Source organism: Leopardus geoffroyi, chromosome D1, assembly GCF_018350155.1.
Source record: "Leopardus geoffroyi isolate Oge1 chromosome D1, O.geoffroyi_Oge1_pat1.0, whole genome shotgun sequence".
NCBI classification, from domain to species: domain Eukaryota; kingdom Metazoa; phylum Chordata; class Mammalia; order Carnivora; family Felidae; genus Leopardus; species Leopardus geoffroyi.
The window spans coordinates 8,421,212-8,443,976 of NC_059329.1; the positions used below are offsets into that span (position 1 = coordinate 8,421,212).

The 22,765-nt window shown below is 48.3% G+C and overlaps 1 protein-coding gene across 1 annotated transcript in view; it reads right to left on the bottom strand.

The window, feature by feature from the left end:
• Window positions 1-7,406: 7,406 nt before the first annotated feature.
• Window positions 7,407-22,765, bottom strand: part of RDX (radixin) — a 95,762-nt gene continuing 80,403 nt past the window's right edge. Inside the window, exons 15-16 of the mRNA XM_045482728.1 lie at window positions 10,480-10,573; window positions 7,407-8,037 (exon numbers count right to left, since the gene is read on the bottom strand). Coding sequence (XP_045338684.1) covers window positions 10,507-10,573 — 67 coding nt within the window. The 3' untranslated portion in view covers window positions 7,407-8,037; window positions 10,480-10,506. The remainder of the gene's footprint in view (window positions 8,038-10,479; window positions 10,574-22,765) is intronic.

The window sequence follows — 22,765 nt, forward strand, 5'->3', positions numbered from 1 at the left end:
TGCAACCAAGAGAACAAAATACCTAGGCATCACCTCAGCCGAGACGGTCCAAGACCTACACTCCACAATCTAGGAAACACAGATGAAGGACACTGACGATGACACAAACGCAAAGATATTCCATGCTTACGGAACGGAAGAATATCGTTCCAAGATCCCTCCTACCAAAAGCAACCTACAGATCCAAGCCATCCCTATCAAAACACCAGTAATATTTGTTACAGAACAAGTGATCCTAAAATGCCGGTGGAACCACAAGAGACCCCAGAGAGCCAATGCAACCTTGAGAGAGAAGAACAAAGCTAGAGATGTCACAGTCCCAGATTTCAAGGTTTGCTGCAAAGCTACAGTAATCAAAACAGGATGTGACTGGGACAAAAAGGGACGCGTACATCAAGGGAACAGAAACCAGAGCCCCAAAATAAACCCACGCTCAGGGTCAATTACCCTATGATAAAGGGGGGCAAGAACATACAATGGGGAAAGAGGCTCTTCAATAAATGGTGCTGGGAAAACTGGACAGTTATGTGCAAAGAAAGGAAATGGGACTGCTCTTTCACATTATGCACAGAAATAAGCCTACTATGGATCGAAGACCTAAATGTCGGACCTGAAACCCTAACACTCCTAGGAGAAAACACAGGCAGTGATCTCTTGGACGCTGGCCCAGCAACATTTTCCTAGACATATCGCCTCAGGCAAAATAAAAATAAACACTGAAGCAAAAGTAACTAATTGGGACTACACCAAGATAGAAAGCTTTTGCACAGTGAAGGAAGTCACCAATCAAATGAAAAGGCATCCTACTGAATGGGAGAAGTTTGCCGAGGACACATCCCATGAGGACCTAATATCCAAAATTTCTCTCAAGGACTAATACCAACCAATGAATAAACGTCTGATGGAAAATCGGGCAGATGGCCTGAGCGCACAGTTTTCCAAAGAAGACTCATGAAAAGATGCTCGACATCACTCATTCGCAGGGAAATGCAATAGAAAAGTACAAGGTGTCAGAATGGCTAGTGTCCACAGTGGAAGAATTAACGACTGTTGGCACAGAACCACAGTGCCCTGGGGGTGGGAACACCAACTGGTGGAGTCACCAGGGAAAATAGCATGGAGATTCCTCAAAAAATTAAACACTGAAATCCTACATCATGCAGTAACTTTACTAACGTGTATTTACCAAACATAACAAAAATACGAATTAAAAATTATATACGTATCATTCTATGTTTACTGTATCATTATTTACATTTGCCAGTTAGGGAAGCAGTCTGTGACCACTGATAAATAGTTAAGAAGCAGTGATAGATGGATCATGGAATATTACTCAGCCATGAAGAAGGTTATGTTCTTGCCTTTTCCCACAACGTACACGGACCTAGAGGGTATTAGGCTAAGTGAAATTGGTCACCCAGAAATAGACAAATGCCAGAAGAGGACAGGTATGTGTGGAACCTAAACAACAAAACAAACCAACGCAAATCGACTTCTCAACACAGAAAACAAACCATAGTTGCTAGGCCAGGGGTGTTACCATGGGATTAACCAAATAGGTGAGGGGGATGAAGAGGTTCATACCTTCGGTTGTAAAAGTAAGGGCGATGCAAACACCCTAGGGAACATCTTCGGCACATTGTAACATTTCATACTGACAGATGGTAACTACCCCGGCATCATGTCTAGGACTGTGGAGTCACTGCATTGCACCCCAGAAGCACGTACAACACGGGAGGTGAGCTCCACTTCGGTAATAAGTGTCCCAGCAATTGCGTTGCCATTAGGCCCCGGGCGCCCCGATTCTCCACAGCAATTATCACCGTCTGACTTAACATGTGCCTTGTTTATTGCCCGTCTCCCTGTCCTGGAATAGGGACTCCGCGGAGGCAGAGGCTTCATCTCTTTGATGCTCAGTGGATACATGACGAACCAACAAGTCCTTCTGTAGCCACATTCCAGGCGTCACCTTAAAACGTGTCTAGAAGTGGCCGAGGTCCCGGCTACACACACCTGCACACACTGGGGGGCTGGGTCCTAACTCTCCTCGAAGGCCACGCGCTCCTGGAGCCCCACCACCTCATCCTCGGGGGACAAGACGCGCACGGCCCAGAGGGGACTGGGCCAAAGAGCCTCAGGCCTTGGCTAGGATGCGGCCCTCGTGTTCTGATGTACGAGTGAGGAGGTGTCCCCAGAGATGACAACAGGCACGGTCAGGATCCCGACGGGGCAGGGAAAGGCAGACGTCCCGGGCCGGGTGACCACACACTCAGGTGGCGCTCAGCAGGGCACCGGGATGGTCGTCAGCTTTGCCGTCCACAGCAGCCGCGGCCTAGCGATAGAGGCGGCTCTTGCTCCCGGAGATTTTTAGTCACCTCGGGCTCAGCACACACCCTAGAGTCAGCTCTTAACATGTGGGTCCAAGCGCTCCGTCTTAGCGCGGCCCCTGCACTCTCGGCCCCTCCTAGAAATTTCCGTCCGGGGAGGTTAACCAAGTTGCCCCAAGCCACCCAGCGCAAAGCGATCGAGTCGGCCCTCGCGCGGACCTCGTTTCAGGCCCCAGAGGCCCAGCCTGCCGCGAGGCCAGGGGCGAGGAAGGGCTCACAGCCGCTGAGGTTGGCGGCCCCTCCTTCGGTCTCGCCACCGCCCCGGAACGAACGGCACCGCAGAAGCACGCGAGGCGCGGGGGGCCGGCGCGCGCGTGGGCGGGCGAGGAGCTGCCGGGGGTAAGAACCCCGAGAACCCCACTCCCCCGCGGCTGCCGGGGCGCCGGCGCTCGCCGCTCAGGCCCCCCTCCTTCCTGGCCGCCGCCCCCACGGCCTGCCCTCTCCTGCAGGTCGCCGGGCCCCCTCGAGGGCCAGGGCTCAGGCTGCAGGCCGGCTGCGGCCACAGTGCTCGGTGCCGTCTCCCCACACAGACGCGGCGTGGGGGGGAGTGGCGCAACCCCTACGCACGAGGGGCGCCGTGGGCAGTGGGGTTCCCAGTCCCGCCACCACGGACACGGCGGGGGGGGGGGGGGGGCGGGACGCCCGGTGCCCCGCGCCCTGCAGGATGCTTGCTGGCATCTGGTTCCTGCCCACGAGACACCAGTGCCCGACAGACCCCAGGTCCTAAGACTGGAAGATGTGCCCCCACCATGTCAAAGTCCCTGGGGCGGCAGCGGCGGGGGGTCAAAACCCCCCTGGTGGAGAAGCAGAGCTGTACCGAATATAAACGCTGGAGGAGAAGGCCGAGGAAAGGGAGCACGGGAGCGCCCCAGGGCACAGGGGGACACAGTCTGGTCCTGAGAATGAGGCGTGCCTGGGCCCCTGGGTGGCTCAGTGAATGAAGCCCGTGACTGCGGCTCAGGTCACGATCTCACGGTTCGTGGGTTGGAGCCCCGCATCGGGCTCCGTGCTGACAGCTCGGAGCCTGGAGCCCGCTTTTGGTTCTGTGTCCCCCTCTGTCTCTGCCCCTCCCCCGCTCGCTCAATTTGTGTCTCTGAAAAATGAACAAACATGAAAGCAAGAGAAGAAAAGTCACTAGTTCTGTGACTTCAGTGAGACAGGACAAGATGTCATTCCTGGTCCCCAAGGTGGTGCAAAGCCCGTGCTGGCTTTTCCAGTCTCTGTCCCCCTGAGGAACCACACGTTCTGTGTGGCACAGGGACAGCAGGTCCCCCCCGGAACTGTGAGGAACAGAACAGCCCAAACGCACGCAGAGCAAGGGGTGCGCCCCTGAGGTGTGGTCGGGGTCCATGCGAGGGCCTCGCCGCTCTGACTCACAGAAATGGGCAGAAGGGAGAAGGGAAAACCCTTCTGACGAGGTGGGGTGGGGGGCCTGAAGGAAGGAGGGAAGTCTGGCTGCTGGCAGCCGACCAGGAGCCTGGCTGTGCTGGAAGGGCCGCACTGTGTGGGCGAGCAGGCACCCGCAGGGCACAGAGGGAGGCCAGCCGCCCCGCAAGGCAACGGGACAGGCTGGGGGAAAGCGATTTTTCAGAATCCTCCCCCGTGAGGACTGGGGGCAGCACTCACCTGCAGGAGGGTCTAGGAGCTGAGAAAGAGCGGGAGACCGTGGGGGACACGCGTTCTGCTTCTGGGCTGGCGTTCCTTCCCCTGGTGGGTCCTGTCCACGAACACGCCAGTGCTGGTACGTCGTGTCTGGCCGCGGGGTGTTCTGAAACCAGCCCCCGCCTCGCCCAGGAGCCCAGTCCCCCGTCCGTGTGCGCAGGTGCCCTAACGAGGTTGCATCAAGGGCAGCCAAGCACGCAGGTGTCTCCGATTCTGTTTCGGACCTGGCGTTTTGGGGCCGGTTTGTGGCCGGCATTGATCCGACTCGTGTTCCGCGTGGAACAGAAGTGAGTCTAATTCGTAAGGGTCTGTCGCTCCCCAAGGCCGCGGCTCCAGGAGGCGGTGGATGTCTGCAGCTGCTCACCCGGACCAGAGAAGCTTCGCTGGCCTCGGCCTAGCCGAGGACGCGCCGCTGACTCAGCCGGCCTGGCGAACGTGAACATGCAGTTGGGGAGAATGTGGGGGCCAGTCAACGGGTCTCCTTCTCCCCGCGTCCGGAGACACGGTCCCCAGCCCAGCAGCCACGGGCAGCCTCAGCTGGGAATTTTCTAGAGACACAAACGCTCCAGCCGCACGCCTCGCCCTGAATCACAAACCCTGGGAGCGGAGCCGAGTGGGTGTTTTAACAAACCCTCCAGGTGACTCCAATGGCTGTTCAGGTGACAACGCGCACGTGTGGGGGCCCACCTGCCTCTAGCGGGAGGAGGAGCGGGCCGCACCCGGTGCCTCCAGCAGACAGCCAGGTCCCCACGGGCCGTCCCCACGGGCCAAGGCGAGGCGAGCCCTGGGCACCGCCTCCTCTGCACACTCACCAGCCCGGCAACCGCTCCCACCTGCTCAGAAAGGGGGCCGGTGGGGCAGGGGCGGGAGTGTGGTGCGGAAGAGCGTCTGGTGGAAGCTGGAGGAGGGAGGCGCCCCCACCCGTGTGTTCCTTCACCCGTGCTGCTATGGGTGATTAGTGACCGGAAGTGACCAGCTTTTTCCCTTTTGAAATTTTTTGTTTGTTTGTTTTTTACTGTTTATTTTCGAGAGAGACAGAGACAGACAGTGCAAGCAGGGGAGGGGCAGAGAGAGACAGAGATCCGAAGCAGGCTCCAGGCTGTCAGCACAGAGCCCAATGCGGGGCTCGAACCCACAGACTAGGAACCCGAGATCATGACCTGAGCTGAAGACAGACGCTTAACCCACTGAGCCACCCCGCTCCCCAGCTTTTCTCTCTTTTGGTTGCTACGCCCCTGTCGGTTTTGCCTGATGGGGACTAAAGTCGCTTTCCAAGGTCAAGGGGAGCACTTCTGGTGGGGTGGCTTCTTGGTCTGAGGCTTCAGCTTCTCACTCGTCTGTCCCAATTCAGGGTCAGTTTAGCCTTTCTGTCCTCTGCAAAAGACAGCTCGAGGGGCGCCTGGGTGGCTCAGTCGGTTAAGCGGCCAACTTCGGCTCAGGTCATGATCTCTCGGTCCGTGAGTTCGAGTCCCGTGTTGGGCTTTGTGCTGACAGCTCAGAGCCTGGAGCCTGTTTCAGATTCTGTGTCTCCCTCTCTCTGACCCTCCCCCGTTCATGCTCTGTCTCTCCCTGTCTCAAAAATAAATAAAACGTTAAAAAAAATTAAAAAAAAAAAAAAGCTCGAGAAGGGACCCAGCCGATGGCACGTGGAAAGTGAGAGCTGAGTCCCTCTTTCCTCCCCATTGGAGAGCGGTGCTTTGACTTGCCGTTGCCTTAATGCAGTTGTCCCTCTCTGGATGTAAGCCACCTTCCTAACTCTCTCCTGCCTCTCCGTTGCCCATTTTTGCCCTCTCGTGACCTTTCGTGGCTGCGCTGAAGGTTGGCTACTCCCTTCCCTTGGCCAGAGGAGGAGAGACTCAAAGAACAGAAAGGATCCCGGAAATCATTCAGTCCCAACACCTCATCTCCCAGCAGGCCCATCAGAGGCACAGAGCGGAGGAGAAACATCCAGGCCCTGACTCCCAGTCGGAGGCAGAGACGGACCGGTGCCCAGGTTTAAGACCACAGGTGAAGACCACTTCTCCATCCTCCACAGCTCCATAAACAAGCTTACGCGGCCGTGTCTATAATTGGGCTTATCTGTTATGACACCGTCGCCAGAAGCAAATGATAATTTGTCACCTATCTTTTTAGATAACGTCCCCCCATATCACCAGCCATGGCTAGACCGTGGGTGGAAAATGTCTGTGTGGGACTACCGCGGGGAGTTTGAGGTGAAGGTTGCCGGAAGGTGAATTCACAGACCCGGCACCTTCCTGGTTATGAATCGGTGGCTCGAAGGGCTCGACCACGTGATTTCCTCGGGCCCTCCAGGCTACGCTGCTCTAATACGTAAAAAGCAGTCTTGAGGGGCGCCTGGGTGGCTCCGTCGGTTGAGTGACCGACCCTGGATTTCGGCTCAGGTCATGATCTCACGGTGGGTGAGTTGGAGCCCTACACGGAGCTCTGTGCTGACAGCATGGAGCCTGCTTGGGATTCTCTCTCCCTCCCTCTGTCTCTGCCCCTGCCCCGCTCGCTTGCACTCTCTTTCTCTCCGTCTCAGAAGAAACACACACTTTTTACGGAGCCGTCTTTCAAACGCTGGCATGGGACACCCGACTTCCCGATCTACCACATCCCGGGGGAGGAAAACTTGTGCGCCAACTTCCCCTTCCAATCGAGGAGGAGCCTGAGAGACAGCAACCTGATGAGAAACCACAACAAAGTATGTGATTCTCTCTTCAGTTGCAAAAATGCCTGATAACCAAAAGTTTCAAGCGAATTATGAGACCAGTTTGGGAACAAATCCTCCTTGGCATGAGACCGACGGCATGATCCCCGCCAAGTCGAAAGGTTATTTGCTTAGGGGTCTGTCCCCGTTAGGAGGACATTTGCTTAAACGGCTCGACTCCTTACCCTTGAAGAACATCGGGGACAGGTGGAAAATTCAGCATCATGTTGGCGTATTTTGCCTTTTTTTTTTTTTTTTTTTTTCTGGAAATCTTTAAGAGGTAACTCTGTGCCTGCGGGTGCCCGCCGGGTGATTGTAACACATTTCGTTCTTGGAGGACTTCAGAGCCACTGTTAAAATGGCTCAGAAGGCACACTGTCACCCAATCCTCTGAGCTTCAGCCCTGGGACATTTGAGCCACCCCAGAGTGTCAGACATAGTGCCCCTTGTGCGTCACATCCCAGCTCTGCCCCCACACTCCTCAGGCTTCTTTCGCCCAACACTGGCCAACTCCACACTGACACTCTGTGAAATCACGGAGGACAAGGACGGGGCAGGCGGGTCGTGCCGGTCAGCAGGGCAATTCCTTGAGAACATGCTATTTATACACTGCCTACCGCGAGGGTGCAGAATCAGGCGCCCCAGGCTGATGTTAGACTATGTTTATTGCTACATTTATATACAATTATACAAACAGCCCAGACAGGAGAGGGAATGTAGCGTCGATTTCTCCAGACTCCACAGATGTGCACAAGTAAACGGAGCGGTATGCCACGACGTTTGCTCTCAGTTCGAAGCCAAAAATAAGTCACATACGTTTTGTGAAAAAGTGGAAAATTCTAGGAAATGCTCTCCATATATCCCTCCTTACAAGCTAGACATGCAGAAAAAAAAAAAAAAAAAGTGGGTTCTCAGAAGCCGATGCCTTCAGGCATCTCTTGAGGGGGCGGTGCCTTGAAGACAGGACAAGGCGGATGCTTGGGGCCACGGGGCGCAATGCACAAATTCCCAAGTCCCGGCCCAGCTTCCTAAGGTCTGTCCCTAGGAAAGGCAACCAGGAGAGGTTTGGAGAGAGACAGGACCGCGAGCGAGGGAAAACCAACAGTCAACTGAGCCGTGAAGAGAACCACCGGCGAAAGAGCCCTTGGTGGGGGGAATTCTTGTCCATCCGGTTCCAGCTGAGGCTCAGGGTTCGGGGGGGACAGACACATTCAGAACATCAGGCACGGCTTGGTATGTCCTCATCGTACAGCTCGCCGTGTGTCAGATGCCAGGGACCTGCACGAAGACAGGGAGGGAACAGGCAAGTCAGGGGAGAAAGGACTGGGCTACACCTACACATTGGCATCACAGAGCTGGTGAGGCCTCGGACCTGGACCTCCTCCCACATTTCGTAGGGGACACTTAGCCACGGTGGAGTGTGCTGCTGAATTATGGTGGGGGGGGGGGGCGCTCCTGAAGCCGTGCGGTGAATACAGGCTGTTCTGGGACGACCAGAAGACAGGTGGCTCCGGCCACAGCCCCGCTACTATTCCCATCTCAGAGGTAATCTAACGGAGCGGATCTCGCCACGTTCAGACCCAGAACTGTGAGGGGCGGGTCTGAGACCGTTCGTGTCACAGGTACGAACACCTTCGTGACGTGAATCACGAGGGAGCAAGATGAGTAGGCTGGGGGTGGGGTGGGGGGGCCAGGTGTGCCCAAGGGGTGAGCTCACATTCCCTACACCAGCTCTGCCTTCCACACCTCAGGCCACCTCCCCCTCGAGGCTCCGGCATGAGGGTCTTCAGATCGGGCCTCACCCGGCCTCCCAGGCCACAGTCAACCTAGCCCCTCAGACAAAGGACAAGGCCTGGAGGATGAGAGCAAGAAGTCTGGGAGTCTGGACACCCCAGACCGCCAGAGGCTTTGGGGAGCGATGGGCAATTTGGCCCCCTGGCACCTGTGTCCATGGGGCCTCTGTCCCTGAAGAAACCAGCCAGTTCTCACTTGTCTGTGACTGTATGTGAACCTCTGATTCCTCCTCCCCGTAACGCCATGGGCTGGCCACAACAAAGACCGCGCGAGATTTCTGCTGGGACGCCCTAAGGACAGCAGCAGAAGGAGAAGACCACTCGCGAGTCCCTATCCCTTCTCCTGGGGTCCACGACATCAGCCACAGAGGCCCCGGCACTTTTCCAAGGCCGCCAACTCTGTGACATTTCAAGCTGAAGGATGTGGCGATTGCCAACTCCTTTGATCCTTTAATAAATTCATCTCGGGATAATTCAGAACTCTGTCATTTGATCTTGACTTTCCCGGTGAGTCATGCAGAAACCTTCTCTTCCTGCTTCTGATGACAAGAGCACACAGTTAAACTCGCCCAAAGGATTTGCTCAAAAAAAGCAAAAACGTTAACGGATGACAACCGGTGAGGGGACAGTCGCAAATCATCAGGTACATCTTAACTTGGGGGGCTTTTGCCCATCGGCAAACAGGATGGAAAGACTTACGTAAGTCCCGGCATTGGAAGCAACGGTTTAAAGAGGAGTAGCCAGGAAGAGAACTGTCTGTGGCTTTCGCTAGGATATAAGAGCGAAGTTGGGATTTTAGCTCAAATCCCAGGAATCAGGAATAGGACTAACTGGGACTCTATGAATTTACAAGCACCTACGCCACTTTCAAAACAATGATGCATGTGCCACAAGCCTTTCAAGTGGACATTGAAACACTGGAAACATTTGGGTGATGTCACAGAACGTCTGAGATTTTTGGATGACCTTAAACTCATTTTGAAGCAACCCAAAATCCTAGGCCAAGGAAGCACATCATTTCTAAAAATTCTGGACCTGGGTCGAACTTATATGACCATTTTTTAAATCTCGTTTAAAAAAAAATCTAGGGGCGCCTGGGTGGCTCCGTCGGTTGAGTGTCCGACTTCGGCCCAGGTCATGATCTCACGGTTTGTGAGTTCGAGCCCCGTGTCGGGCTCTGTGCTGACAGCTCGGAGCCTGGAGCCTGCTTCGGATTCTGTGTCTCCCTCTCTCTCTGCTCCTCCCCTGCTCGTGCTCTGTCTCTCTCACTCTCAAAAATAAATAAATATTAAAAAAAAATTAAGAAAAAAAAAAAGAAATGGGAAGGGTCTTAACAGTCTCCGCCAAAGAAATTAAAGAATTTTAAAACAACCTGTTTCAAGGTAACCGTGTTGGTCAAGGACTTTTAAATGTTTCCAAATTGAGATCATTGCAAAACACGAACCTGGCTGATGAACCGATTCTGGATCTCTTCTATTCATTATATATGGACAGCCCTTCATTTTTCAGTATTTCTGAATTCCCAACAGCACACGGCATCATCTGCGTGAGCTTGTGCTGCAATACTCACTCCACATCACAAAAGAGAACAGTCTAAAGCAGCCTGTCCCATCAGCGCACATAGATTACGGACAAAGTCTCATCTTATCCAACGTCAAAACTGTTAAATTGGAGGAAGATGTGCTTCACTGGCAAAGAGCCCAAGAGATGCAAACAAGGGAGAAAGAACCTTCAGGGCGTGGAACTAGATGCTGTAACGGTAGGGGTTTCTCCAGGTGACCTCCTTTGGGGATTCACTCCACTAGATTAATGGTTCCAGGCTGTAGGTGAACAGATTTGGGTCTTATGGGGTCCAGGCAAGGGGCGGGCATGGCAGGTGTCATGGAAAGGTGGGCTGGCCCTGGCCATGGCCGCCATTTGTACTTACCTAGCGAGGGAGGGAGCCTTCTTCCTGTTACATCTGCTTTATACTGCTTTGACAAGAACGCATCTGGAACAGTGCATACAGTTTGGGTCCCCACCTTTCAAAAGAGACATGAGGGGTTAGGAAGCACTTAGCAAAAGAACCCAGAAGGAAGTCAAATAGTACAGAATGACAAAAGCACCCTTGTCACCCCGCATTGGGCAGGGCCTCCTGGGCAACCAAAGTGCCAAAACAATCTTCTTCCTAATTTTTAACTTTTTTTTTTTTTCCAATCCAGTCTTGAATCTCCACTGTTACAATGTGGAAATAAGAATCAGGTGACATCTCCCTTTCAAATGGATGCTAGAATTCTAATGGTTGTAGCAACTCCACACAAATAAACCGGTTTCACGAGAATAATGGATCCCAAAGTGTTAAAATAACACTGATCAGATTTTATATTTGATTTGAGGTTCTCTAGTGATTAATCTAGGCACTATTAAAATGTCCTTTGGCCACGAAGCAGACTCACAGACCTCCTTTGAAATCAACATGTCTTTGAAGAAGCAAATTCTCAACAGACTGTGCCTGCCTGCCAGAAAACCGGGGTGGATTAAGACAAACAAGAAATAAAAACCTCTTCTGTGTCCGTGTTGGCACTGCAGAGGTTAAAGAGATAGATTCCAGCCCTACTTTCTCTGGTCTGTCTCCTGCAGCTGACTCACCTTCCATTCTCAGGGATAGCCCTTAGAGACACCAAAAATGAAGTCGCAGTAAATTCTACAGAGAAATCACGAAACCAGCCACGCTTATCCACGCCCGAGTTCTCGGACTGGGGAGAACACTGCTCACAGTATGTTCTATGCTGTGGTTCAAGCAGGTAGAAGTGTAGTTACTGGCAATCTCTATCTTATACATCAGTTATGTACCGGAAGGGCATCTGTGGTGAGCTCTTTCCCATGGACAGCACGATATCAGTGGTAGTTGTTTCCAGGCAGTTTAAGCCACAATGAAAAACTGAGGCTTTGTAGTCAAATACAGTAGAAATACCTTATTTGTCAAAGCTAGTAATAAAGGAACACAGAAACCATGAAACTTATTAAAAGTCTTAACATTTTTCTGTAATACTTGAGCTTGATGTTAAACTGGGCAGGATTAATTAGGTGATTAAGGAGTACCTGAAACCTGAGAACATTTCAAAGGGAACTTGAAGTGTTTTCAAGGACTCTGAAGGTTAGCAGGGCTGGTACTTGATTGTCTCAGATTTCATTAAAAGATACGTCCCGTATTTTTTTCCCTTAGTTCCCAGCACTACTTTAACCATGGTTAACCACAACTGAGGTAGATTTATACTCATAAAAGAACGAAAGGAGAGACTGGAAGGAAGGAAAAGAAGAAAACGAAGGAAAAAAAGAATGATTTGCATGAGTATATTGAGGAAATTTGGAAGTGAAAGAATGACATGGGAGTAAATGGGATAAATGTAAGGTACAAGGAAGAAACAGAACTAGATTAAATGACAGGTGTCAGTGATAACAGAAGAAACCACCCATATATTTCGCTAAAAAGTAACAAAAGCGAGGCACCTGGGTGGCTCAGTCGGTTAAGCATCTGACTCCAGGTCAGGTCATGATCTGCTGGTTTGTTAGTGTGAGCCCCGCGTGGGGCTCTGTGCTGACAGCTCAGAGCCTGGAGCCTGCTTCGGATTCTGCGTCTTCCTCTCTCCCTGCCCCTCCCCCGCTCATAAGCTCGCTCTCTCTCGCGCTCTCTCGCTCTCTCTCTCTCTCTCTCTCTCTCTCTCTCAAGAATAAACATTTAAAGAATTGCTTTAATAAAATTAAAAAATTAAAAGAGAGATCAAGTCAGAAATTTCTAAATTTGCCACCAGGTGGCGCCATGAGATTAAAATAACTTGGTTGAACACCCAACCCTTGAAGCGGGTGGGTCTACTATAGAGGAGCAGGTATCCACAGTACAGGGAGTTCAGGATTTGTGGAGCGCCAAGTCATGGGTTAGGACATAGATCAGATCAAGTTACCTCAGGACAGCAAACTTGGTTTTACAGTAGAAAATCTACCTAATTCAGTATGTTAAAAAAAAAAAAAAAAAAGTACATGAACGTATTATCGCCATATACATTTGCATTTGATAAATTCTAAGCCTTATCTTTATTAAAAAAGAAAATCTAGCAAAATAGACGTATGTATATAAAAGGAAGTTTCATTAACTCAATAAAGGGCATGAACCAAAACCTAGGGCCAACACGTAGTGGCAAATGTTAGAGCTGTTGGAAGCATTCCTCTTAAATCAGAAATTCCAGTGATGTCCAACATGGTACTGAAATTTTCAGTTAAGTCAACACAGTAACGTAAGAAAAGTAAATGTTATACAGATTGAGAAGACAGATTGAGAACTGCCCTTATTTGCAGGTGACTATGCAGAAAGCCTAAAAGATTTCACAGATTATTAGAAACAACAAGAATAAGCAAGGTCCCTGCACATAGGGTCAGCAAACAAAAATCAATTTCATTTCTATATACCAGCCACAAAGAGTTTTAAAATGTAACTTTTAGAAGTTAGTGAAAATTAAGTTGCTAAGTAATAAATCCAGCAAAAGATACACAGGACCTTAAAGGAAAAATTTAAATTTTGGTGGAAGGCATTAAGGATGATACCAATAAATGGAGAAACATATTCATGACTAGGGATGCTTAATATTGTACAGATGTAATTTCTTCCCAAATTAATCTAATTAATTATTATTAATACATTTCCAAACAAACGCTTTTATCCTTATTTATTTACTTATTTAAGAGAGAGACAAAGTGCAAGCAGAGGAGAAGGCAGATGGCGGGACAGAGAGAGAATCTTAAGCAGGCTTCGCGCTGACCATGGATCGATCCCATGACCCTGGGATCATGACCTGAGCGGAAATCAAGAGTCAGATGCTCAACAGACTGAGCCCCTGCCCCTCCCATACAATTTAAATGAAATTTCTTAATTTTTCTAATGTTTATGTTATTTGAGAGAGAGAGAAATAATGTGAGATGGGGAGGGGCAGAGAGAGAGGGAGACACAGAATCAGAAGCAGGCTCCAGGCTCTGAGCTGACAGCACAGAGCCCAATGCAGGGCTTGAACTCATGAACTGTGAGATCATGACATGAGCCAAAGTCGGACGCTTAACAACGGAGCCACCTAGATGCCCCCAATTTAAATGAATTCTAATATTTATGTAGTAGAAAGGATATCTGGCTGGCTCGGTTGAATATGTGACTCTTGATCTCAGGGTCCTCAGTTCAAGCTCATGTTGGGGGTAGAGATTACTTAAAAAATAATAATAATAAAATGTATGTAGAATTTATGTAAAATTTATGTAAAATTATGTAGAAAAGGCCAAAAAAAAAAAACCCAAAAAACAAAGGGCCAAACCTATTCAGGAGTTTATTATTAAAGCAAGGTGGAGAAAAAAGAAAGAAAGCTCCATCAGAAATTAAGACTCATTATAAAACTAAGACTATGATTAAAACAGAATGCTATTGACACAGGGATAGACAGACTGACCAATGGAAGAGAACAGAGACTGTACAGGTGAATCCTTAATATAGGTAAGAAGTGGCAATGCCTCAATGGGAGAGGGATGGAGTATTAACATACCGGTCATCCGGATAGAAAAAAAAAATGGATCCATACTTCATCCCATACCCAAAGTTACTTCTAGCTGGATTAAAGACTCAAGTGTAAAAATAACCAAATGCTTAGAAGAAAATTTAAAAATTCAAAACTTTTAGAGAAGATATAGGGGAATACCTTCATGACCTCAAGGAAAAGAAGAATTTCTTAAACAAGATGCGTGCACAAAAATTGCCACAGATCACAAGGAGGAAGATTTATAAATTAAGCTACAATAAAATTTAAATTCGTATCCATCAAAAACTCATAAAAATGTGAAAAGATGAGGTAAAATTTGGAAGGAGATAACTGTAAAACAGTTAAGTATCAAAAGATTAAGGGCCAAAATACAAAGAAATTCTGTGAAGCAATTACATCAAGATAAAGAAGCTAATAGAAAACAAGCAAAAAAAAAAATTCACTTCAAGGAAGGGCTGGAGCCCGCTTCCGATTCCGTGTGTGTGTGTGCGTGTGTGTGTGTGTGTGTGTGTGTGTGTGTGTGTGTGTGTCTGCCCCTCCCCCGCTTGTACTGTCTCTCAAAAATAAATAAAACATTAAAAAATTTTTAAAAAAGATTCTCAATTATATTAGTAATCAAGAACATGCAAATTAAAAACACAGTAAGATACCTATCAAACAGGCAGAAGTTTAAAAATTCTGGTAATATCACATGTGGTAAAGATGTGAATGTATCTTTACTTTGAAAAGTAATTTAATGGCTACATAAACTGAATAATTGCCTCCCAACTAGGTCTCCGCCACCAAGATACTACTGCTTACATTCACTAGAGACATGTCCAACAAGATCTATGGCTATGTTGTCTGTAAAATAAAAAATATTAGAAGACAAATGTCCACCATCAGGGGAATGGATAAATGGTAGAGTATTGAAGTGAATGTACTCACAGCAGCAAGAATGAATGAACCACTACTCTATTAGTCAAAATGTGTGTGTGTGTGTGTGTGTGTGTGTGTGTGTGTTAAAACTATCTAAAGTTCATATGCATGCAACGCTAGACATCATATAAACTAGGTATCATATTGCTTGTGGACACAAACACAGTAAAACCCACAGGGAAGTATGATGTAATAGGGGAAGGCCTCGGAATGTCAAAGTTACCGTCGATGTACTATTTTTTAAACTAATACATGCGTATCTATTTTATATATATATACACACACACACACACACAGATCCTTTAACAACACAGGTTTGAACCCAAGCGCATAAATCCACTTACATGTGGATTTTTGTGAACGTATTCACAGTACAGTACTATGAATGTATTTCTCTTGCTTATGGTTTTCTTAACAGTTTCTTCTCTCTGGCTAATTTTATTGTAAGAACACAGTAGGTATACATATAAGACACAAAATATGTGCTAATCAACTGTTTATGTTATTGGTAAGGCTTCCACTTAACAGTAGGCTATGAGTAGTTAAGTTTGGGGGAGTCAGAAGTTACATGCAGATTTTTGAGCAGGTGGCTGGCATCCCAGGCCCTCATGTTGTATAAGGGTCAAGTGTATAATAATACATAACATGTTTTAGTAATAATTTAATGATATAGACAACAAGAATGTATACATTCCTTTTTATTTCCCCTAGGCACATTTCTTTCCCTAACACTGTTGTAAAACATTCTCTAGTTGTTATGTGTTTAAAACCATCAGAAATTAATGGAGGAAACATACTACAACAGAGAGAAAAGCTATAGATTTTGGTTCCAGTTATCTTTGGTCTTTGAACCATTAGAATTTGGAAGGTCTCAAAGAAAGCATCTAGGGAGAAAAGTCAATAGTTACTCTGAGGACAGTGAAGAGAAGCATTCACATTATTGCCATGGTGACAGACACTCTCACCGAAAAGTCAGGGCTTCTCACGAGGGCTGTCCGAACAGTTCAGCCTCCTCTGTTAAGAAGGCAAGTTCATGGAACCTGTATATACTCATTGAATCAACAACCTGGGGAGGAGGCCCTGTAATCTGCATTTAAAACAAACTCTCCAGGTGATTCTGATGCTAGTTTGAGAACCACTGTTCAAAGTGCTTCCCGTGTATAGAACAAAACAATACCTTTCATTTCAGCAAAATGAGACCCCTCCATGATCAAAAAAAATTCTAGACAGTCAGGAAAACCACACCACTGGCCTGCGGGAGAACATGCATGTTTTTCCAGCCCTTTAATTCAGGGGTCAGCAAACCATGGCTCATGGACCAAATCCAAACTCAGCTCCCCACCTGTTTTTGTAGAGGCCATGATTTAACGTAAATTTTTTTCAAGAAGAATATTTCATAATATAAAAAAAATTAAATGAAATTCAGATTACAGGGTCCATACATAAAGTTTTACTGGAAGGCATCCTTGCTCATTCATTTATACACACCTATAGCTCCTTTTGTGCTACGATAGCAGAATTGTGTAGTTGTGATAGACATTATCTGGCCTACAAAGGCAAAAATATTTAATATGTGGACCTGGACAGAGAATTTTCCACTTCTGCTTTTGTCCAATGATTAGAATCTACCAACATAAAAGCAAACTATAGGCAATCATAGTGATAGCTTTTAAAAATGCAATTTTCAGGGTGCCTGGGTGGCTCAGTTAGTTAAGCATCTGACTCTTGGTATCACTTCGGGTCATGATGCGGTTGGTGAGTTCAAGCCCCACATCAGGCTCTGCGCTAACAGCCTGCTTGGAATTCTCTCTCCCTCTCTCTGCCCCTACCCTACTCATGCTCTCTCTCCCTCTCTCTCTCAAAATGAATAAATTGAAAAAAAAATTTAATACAATTTTCATTTTAATACTGCAGGCAAAAAATCTAATAGCTTTAAGAATCATAAGGAAAGTTAAATCAGATCCATTTTTAGCTACAAAGTATATCAAATAACCCACATAGAGCATCTGGAAAATGTTACTAATTATGCTCCTTTCTCTCTTCAAATATTCTAATAAGTGACAAAGAAGTGACTGATGAATTTTAATGAAACACTCTATCACACTGAGTTCTGAAAACTAATTTAGCAACCTCCTCCTCCAGACACTGACTCAGGTGGTTAACCTCAATGTAAGCCCGTCTTGAATGCTACGCAGACTTCCTTCCTCAGGCCTCACCCTGTGGTGGCCTTCCTCTCTTCTCGGGTCTGCAGCTCTCCAGGCAAGAGCCTTCTTCCCTCTGATGTCCAAGCTCTTGAGTTGTCTTCCAGACTGAGTTTACCTCCTTTCACCAAAGACCTGCTCGCAGAGTTCCTGAAATATTTTATTCAACGTCTACTGCATGGCTGAGAAAGCCTATTTCTATCCATATTCATTTTCACTTCTTGAATTCATTTTCCTCTGGGTGTCTGAGATCCCTCGAGCATAAACCCTCCCTTTGATTTCTAAGGCTTTGACACTCAATAAAAGGAAAAGGTTGCTTGCTCACCCCCACAAAAGTAAATCATGTATTTCAACTTTAAGTGATATTCACCTAATTTTGAAAAAGAAGCACTAAGCTCTCGGCAGTCTGGTGGAACCAGCCTGTGCAAAACAGGTGAACAAAGAAGTCTGGTCTTCAATTTTGTGGGGTCTGATCCTCAGGTTACTGTTATTCCATATTCACCTTAATATGGAAAGCATTCTGGGGTGCCTGTCGGTGAAGCGTCCGACTTCGGCTCAGGTCATGATCTCATGGTTTGTGAGTTCAAGCCCTGAGTCGGGCTCTGTGCTGACAGCTCAGAGCCTGCAGCCTGCTTCAGATTCTGTGTCTCCCTCTGTCTCTGCCCTCCCCATGCTCATGTTCTGTCTCTCTCAAAAACAAATAAACATTAAACATTTTTTTTAATATAGAGAGCATTCTTCTTTGGCCTTTAAATTAGTGGATACATTCACTTTGAGTGAGGCAAGACAGGAAAATCCGCCAAAGGGCACTGTCCTATAAACTTATCTCGGTTGGAAAAGTAGTTAGTGTTTTGTAGTAAAAAGGATCTGGGTGGGCTTCCAATTCAAAGAAAACCAAACCCAGATGCAAACTATGCCACCCCTGTGCCTTGGGGTAGGTTACTCAACTGTAAAATGGAATAAGGCACCTACCTTCAGGGACACCTGTGGCATTTAGGACATCCTTGTGTGGATGAGGAAAAGTACCCTCTCCTCCAGGCGGATGCCGCCCTGTGTGGCCCCAGGGGCGTGTGCTTGTTGAGTTGTGTTCACCCTGAATTTACACTTCTGTCCCCACGCTTCTGGCTCTGGACTTTGGTGAGCTCCTTGTGATCTGGCTCCTTCCCACCTTCATCTCACACCTCTGTCCTCTGGGGTCCCTCAGCTCTGGAGATGTATGGCCCTCCTTTCTGTTTCTTGAACAAATTAAGCCCTTTCTTGCCTCCTAATTTTGCATATGCTGTTCCCTCTACCTGGAACGCTTTCAAGAGAAGTCTGTAAATCGGTGCCCAGCAGGCCACTCTGGACAAGCAGATAACGTCGTTGGGTTTACAAAGCATTTCCTAAAATGTGTGAAATAGCTGGCATGTAGACTTTAGGAGCTTTTCACATAAACTTGACATTTCAACTGAAGCGTCTCAAGCATTACTCTTTGAATGTCCTTTTTAAAAAAGCTGTTTTCTGGCTTTTCTTGGAAAGCCAGAAGGTACAGGAACAGAGGGCCTGTTGCATCTGAAAAGCTGCTACGCTCATCAGAGCACAAGACTCCTGTTTATGCACAGCCGCCTTGGGGCCAGGGCACTCGGGGGTCCCTCTGGCACTTGCATTCACATCCAGATTTAAATAAGAAAGAGGGGGAACCAGGCTTCTCTTGTTTCAGGAGGCAACTTACGTGCCACCTTGTACGGAGACTTTCTGACCTTCCAAGCCCCCATTACCACCCCCATATTTTCCCCAACTCAGTCCTGTGTTCCTTTCATCACATTAAGTTGATACAAATGTGCTGCTGTTATAGGTCAAAGATGCTTGGATAACGGCAATTTCACATAATTTAATTGAATGCAATTCACAACCTTGCAATTGCTCTGTGCTTCACGTCCTTCTGTAGAAAATAACACCATTGGGGTAAGGACCTAGTCTTATTATATCCTCAGTGACAACTATGTACACAGTACCTGGTGGGTACTAGGTACTAAAATATTTGGATGAATAAAGAAAATGCAACAACTCCTCCCAACGGAAGTTCCTTAGCAGCTCCGGCACACACACAAGATCCGTTTTCACCCATCCTGAGGTCTCCAGAGTCAGCCCCAGTTGGAAGTAGGCTTTCCTAATCTACTCAGCAACAGAGCTGGCTTTAGTCCCAGACTTCCGCCTCTGCCCACCCCGCCAGTGCCCCCAGTTCCAGCGTTAGAAATTACTCCGAAGCTGTGATTTTTCCTAGAACCCCTGTACAAACAGCACGAGACCACTGCTGGAGGTCCACCGAGGCGTTGCCTCAGCCTTACGAGGAAGCGGAGGAAGCCGGGGGGCGGTGGGGGTGGGGGGAGGATGACACTTGTCCCTGAGCTAAGTGCTGACAATCACAATGACCTCTGTGTGCCTGGAGGTGCCAGCAAGAGGCTGGCCGCTCCCCGGACCCTGGTATGTGTCCTTGTCTCATAGTCATGCCATCCCTTAACTCTTCTGTTTCCTTCTCTAGACTATGAGTTTTTAAAAATTATCTGTGAACCCTCAAGATCTAACTGCAAGTGCTGAACAGATGTTTAAGAGCGAATGAAATTATTCCAGTAGCTTCGGTCATTCAGGTGCCACACTGGGTGTCCCTGGAGGGTCAACATGGACACAGATGCTCATTGGCTGGCTCTCATCTCATGGGCTCGGGAAGGGGTGCGGGGGGGCTAGGGTGCACACCAGCGTCTGCCTCAGACACCTGCACTTGACACAGGACACGGCGGGGGAGAGGAAAATGCTCTGTTTTCTGTTTTTGGCTGTCATACCTGTTGTATGCACAGGTTTGTGGGAATACTTTCCAGACGACACTGTACAGTTAAGTGGGGACAAAAAACTATTCTAATTCCACAGAAACGGCTCTTTTCAATTAGTTGCTTGTGGCCGGAACCAGTGTGCGCTTTAAGTGCTGTGACAGGCCACCACGCTGGTGGTCACTCACGCTGCCCAAACCCCTGAAATCCCCGCCCTGTGGTGTACGTGCAGCCCTCTCTCCAGGTTGCAGCTGACATCCTGTCTCTTCTGCTCTGGCAGCACCTGGGCTGCAGGACCCTCACCAAGGTCCTCGACCAAACCCAGTGTCTCTCCCTACCCTTTCCCCTTGGGAGGTATCTTCTGACATCCCGTCGGCATTCCAGACCTAAATTGTCCAAAATGACACGTCACAGTCACAGACGCAACTATTCCCCTCACGATTTTCTACTGTTTCACGACACCAACTTCTGAATCTCACACTTCATGCATTTAAGATATAAACTGGCAATCCCACCACAGCCGGGCCTTCTGAGCCTCCCTGTGTTGGTCTATGTGGTCCCTTCTATCCAGACAGTCTTCCTACCTCTGTCCCCCCTGAGAATAACTCATTCTTGGGACGCCAGGGTGGCTCAGTTGGTTGAGCATCTGACTCTTGATTTCAGCTCAGGTCACGATCTCATGGTTCGTGAGTTCAAGCCCACGTCAGGCTCTGTGCTGACAGCATGGAGCCTACTTGGGATTCTCCTTCTCTCTCCCCACCCTCCGCCCTGCGCTGCATGCATGCAGGCACACTCCTCTCTCTCTTTCAAAATAAATACATAAACTTAAAACTTTTAACTTTTAAACTTGAAAAAAAAAAAGAATAAAAAAAAAAAAACCAAGTCTTAAAGATTGGCTGAGGGGTGGTCTCCCTCCGGAAGCCTTCCCCAGGACCCTCCGGCAAGATGAGGAGCCTTCGTGCTGACCTCCCAGACGCCATCCGTCCGATTCGCTTAACAGACAACACGAGCCCACCAGGTGCCAATCACCACTCCAGGCACTGAGCACATGGCCTTGCCCAAAGCTCCTGCCTTCATGGAGCTTATGCTGCAGCGGAAGACAGACGGCCCCTGACTTACAACTTCACAAGGACGTGAGGGTGATACACACTCAGTAGAAACCACACTTGGAAATTTGTACTTCGCGGGCTAGCACCACGCGGTACGACCCTCTCTGGTGAAGCCGGGCGGCGGCAGAGTGCCCGGTCAGCCACGTGACCCCGAGGGTCAACACCTATAGGCGGACAACCGTTCTGTACCCACGCGACCACTGCTTTTACCCTCGGCGCCGTATTCAGTCAACAACTGAGAAAGTCCACTCTGAATTACAAAATAGGCTCTGTGTTAGTGCTGCCCTACCGTAGGCTAAGGTCTATGGGCACACCGTCTAAGGTCAGCTAGGCGAGGCTGGGAGGTCAGGTGTATTCCAGTTGGGATATTTTCACCTTCTAACAGGTTTATCGGATGCAACCCCATCATAGGTCGAGGAAGAGCTGCATTCAAAGAAACTACAGATGTTAGATGGCAAGTGCTTAGAGGAAGATGGTGGAAAGAAATGGGTAGGGAATACTGGGGAAGTCCCACTTAAAGTGGTAGATGGAAGGCCACACTGAGGGGACATTTAAGCAAAACCCTGGAGGTGGCTAGGAAGTAAATTATAAAAATATCTGGGGAAAAGGCGTATCTGGGCACTGGCTAGTTTAGAGAAGGAGAGGGAAGCCAGCTGACTTCGATTCAGTGAGAGAAGAGGAAATTAGTGGATGAGGTCCAAGAACAAGTGACCAGAGCTTGGGTTCCAGATGCCACTGAGGTTACAGCTTTTACCCTGAGATGGAAAGCCTTGAGGATTTTGAGAAGTGAGAGGATCCGACTTACCTTTTTAAGACCTCTGTCTTAACAGACTGTAGAATAGCAAGAGAGGAATCAAGAAACCCCACTAGAAAGCTCTAGCAATAATCCAGGCAAACCCGGTGTGTGGAAGTGGGGGGCAGCTGTGGAGGAGGCACAAAGGGGTCATGTTCTGGGCATATTGTGTATTTTGAATATTGGGCCAACAACTCTGTGGTTGGGTTGGATGTGGGCATGAGCCAACAAGGAGTGATACGTGGTCGAGGTTTGGCCCCGACTCACTGAAAGAATGGGCTCACTCTTCATTAAGAGGAGGACCCAGGCAGGGGCGAGTACGGGGTCCAGGGGGACCCTGAGTCTGGCGTGACATAGGGAGTTTGGCATGTTCATTAGGTATCAAAGTGGAAACACCAGGTAGATGGTTGGATACACGCATCCAAAGTTCAGAAGAGGTTCTGTCTGAAGACTTAAGTTTTCAGCATACTGATGGTATTTAAGGCAGGAACAGTGGATGGAGTCCTTATGAGATCCAGGTGTACCCAGGGAAGGGCTGGGCCTGGGGACACCCCAACACTGGGAGGCTGAGAAGGGGTTATCCATCAGGCATAAGCACACATCAATTATTGATTTTGTCTACTGGCAGTGAACAGTAACTATCTCTTACTTAGGACAGACCACGTTTCTTTTTATCTCCGCATACTGAGCACAAGGCCCGAGCAATACTTTCTAAGAGAATCACAAGTACACTCCTTAAAGGGCAAACTGAAGCATTAAAAACAGAATTCAAAGCACATGGGTATAAATACTAATATCCCCAATACTGACAGATGAACAAAAATATGATGAAATAG